Source organism: Populus euphratica, unplaced genomic scaffold (genome assembly GCF_000495115.2).
Source record: "Populus euphratica unplaced genomic scaffold, PopEup_1.0 scaffold39.1, whole genome shotgun sequence".
Taxonomy (NCBI): Eukaryota; Viridiplantae; Streptophyta; class Magnoliopsida; order Malpighiales; family Salicaceae; genus Populus; species Populus euphratica.
In genome coordinates, this window is record NW_011499897.1 from 269502 (window position 1) to 271809 (window position 2308).

General features: G+C 37.3%; 1 protein-coding gene across 11 annotated transcripts in view; it reads left to right on the plus strand.

Moving 5' to 3' along the window:
- Positions 1-284: 284 nt before the first annotated feature.
- LOC105132178 (SPX domain-containing membrane protein At4g22990-like) overlaps positions 285-2308 on the plus strand; it is an 11717-nt gene continuing 9693 nt past the window's right edge. The window contains exons 1-5 of one of the 11 annotated variants that reach the window (XM_011035512.1): positions 285-580; positions 683-753; positions 879-979; positions 2019-2084; positions 2185-2243. In XM_011035512.1, the coding sequence (XP_011033814.1) occupies positions 2191-2243 (53 nt within the window). In that variant the 5' untranslated portion in view covers positions 285-580; positions 683-753; positions 879-979; positions 2019-2084; positions 2185-2190. The other 10 variants (XM_011035510.1, XM_011035513.1, XM_011035511.1 and 7 more) reach the window with 10 other exon arrangements.

Here is a 2308-nt window from a genome sequence, read left to right on the forward strand (position 1 = left end):
TGTTAAGATAAAAATAAAAAACTCCCAGTACATATCCATGGAAGAGTTCATTAAATGATGATTATGGTGACAGCAACCCATGGGGTCCGAAAGAATTAGTTAAGATTGAAGGGTAAACAGTAAATGTAGGCAGGTGGCTGTGGCGTCCCGCTCTCAGCCACAGAAGCAGGGTGTCTTTTATGAACTGTGAAAAGAGCCACCAAACTTTCCTGCACTTTGCATAGAGGTCCCCAAAAAATATTTTAATATTCTTAAGAACGGAAGCTGACGAAGAAAAGCTAAAAAGGACGCCGCCATACAGACAGCCAAACAAACAGCAATCAAATCCTCATAAAAGCTACTCCTCTCCCTCCCTCTCACCCGCTTACTCATGAATGAATGATTGGAACAGAATAGAAGCCCCTCCTCTCCCCGACACTCTCTGCTGTTCACTTCGATTTCATTTCTTGCAATACCTCCTTGAAATCCTTCAACAGAATTGTATTTACTCTTCTTGTACAGCAGCAGCAGCAGCAACAACAACAACAGAACAAAATAAAAATAAATAAAGATCCGATTTATGAGAGAATTCATTTTTCAGGTAAATAAATCTCTCTTGTTTTCGTGTAGCTGCTAAAACCGAATTCACCGCTTGATAATAGCAACTAACGTTGTGTTCGTGTTCGTTTCTTTGTTATTTTAGGTGTTGGTTCGCTGATGGTCGTCTAAGCTCCTTTTCAACAAAACACATTATCTCTCTGGAAACTCAATCCGGTATTACGTTTTTTTCTCTTCTAATTCTATAAACTCTGTTTGGTTACACAGAAAATGCATTTTCTTGTTCTAATTTACTGGATTTAAGTCATGTTTGTTTCCTGTCTTTCCTCACCTTTGTTCAGGAGAGTGGAAGCAAGCTGGATCTTATTCTTCTTATTCTCGGTAACCAAACAGCGTAGCACAGCTCGCTCCTTTCTGTAAAGTTGATTGCCAGGAACTAAAAGTTAATCACTGAACTTGTTGATAATGATTTTAGTTTTTATTCGATATCTTAGTTAATAAAAGAAGGATTATTTTTAATTCAATAAACGTCAAGGGGGTGTTATATAAATTTGTTTAAGTCCGTACGTTTTAAAAATAAAATAATTTATAGTTTAAATGGTGATATTTGAAACCGACTGCTGTACTGGTTGTGTGAAATTGGTCAAATTAAGTTGCTTATAATAATAATAATAATAATAATAAGAAACTGATAAGCAGACAGCGATGAGCAAGTCAAAGATAAAAGCTGACTTGAGTAGTCTCATACTTTTATTCCCCTGGGCCAATGGTTAGGGTCAAATGTTGCTTTGAAATGATCCACAACTTTTACCTTTTTTTTGTTTTGTTTTTCAAGATGAATATTCCCAACTGGAGAAATTTGTGCTCTTGTTTTTTTAATGATGGATCAATTGAAAGACATTTGGAATTGGGGCTTGCTTGGCCGTCAAATGACCGTATTCCCTTATGGGATGGTTTAACTTTACACTGTTGTCTGTGTTCGTGTACTTTTTTGGTGTTCAGTTATTGTGACAGTGTTCAACTCATTTAACAGAAGGAACTAATTGCTTCATAAAACAGATTAGGCATCCTCTTATTATTATTATTATCATTATTTTTTCGGGAGTTCAATTGAGGTTTCTGCGGCTTATGTGAGATGAAGTTTTGATTGGTTTGAATAGCAAACAATGTTTAAGTTAGAGATTCTGGTGATCCAAGAAGGCATTCGTTTGTGCATTTCGCATACAGGCTTTTTAAGATTACACACAGCCACTTTGCATTTTCCACGTCATTCGTGTCTTATAAGCTGGTCTGATCATTTTCGACTTTCTGCATTTTTCTTGATATTTGGCTATGCAACGAGGACTGTCAGCTCTGCTTCAAACAAGATTTGGGCTTGACTATTGTTGTTCCCATTCATGTTTGGCTAGTACACTTCTATATCCTTTGACATGATAGGAAGTTGGCAACAGTTTGAAATGTCTAATGGTTTTCTTTGACAGCTGCACTTCAAGGTTTGCAGAGAGCTTCTATCCATTAATTGCCATTTTCTTTTCTTGGCATCAAAAGTAGGATTGTCATTGTTTAGTTGAATGGGAGTTCTTGCAACAATATTGTGCTGCCTTTCCCTTCTCACCCTCAAATTGTGCACCTCCTCTTTTTTTCCAGCAAGAAATGGTTGCCTTCGGGAAAAAGTTAAAGGAAAGACAAATTCAAGAATGGCAAGGGTATGTATGATATATCAGAACATTCTGATCTGATAAGCACTGCAACTGCCCCCCGCCCCCCGCCC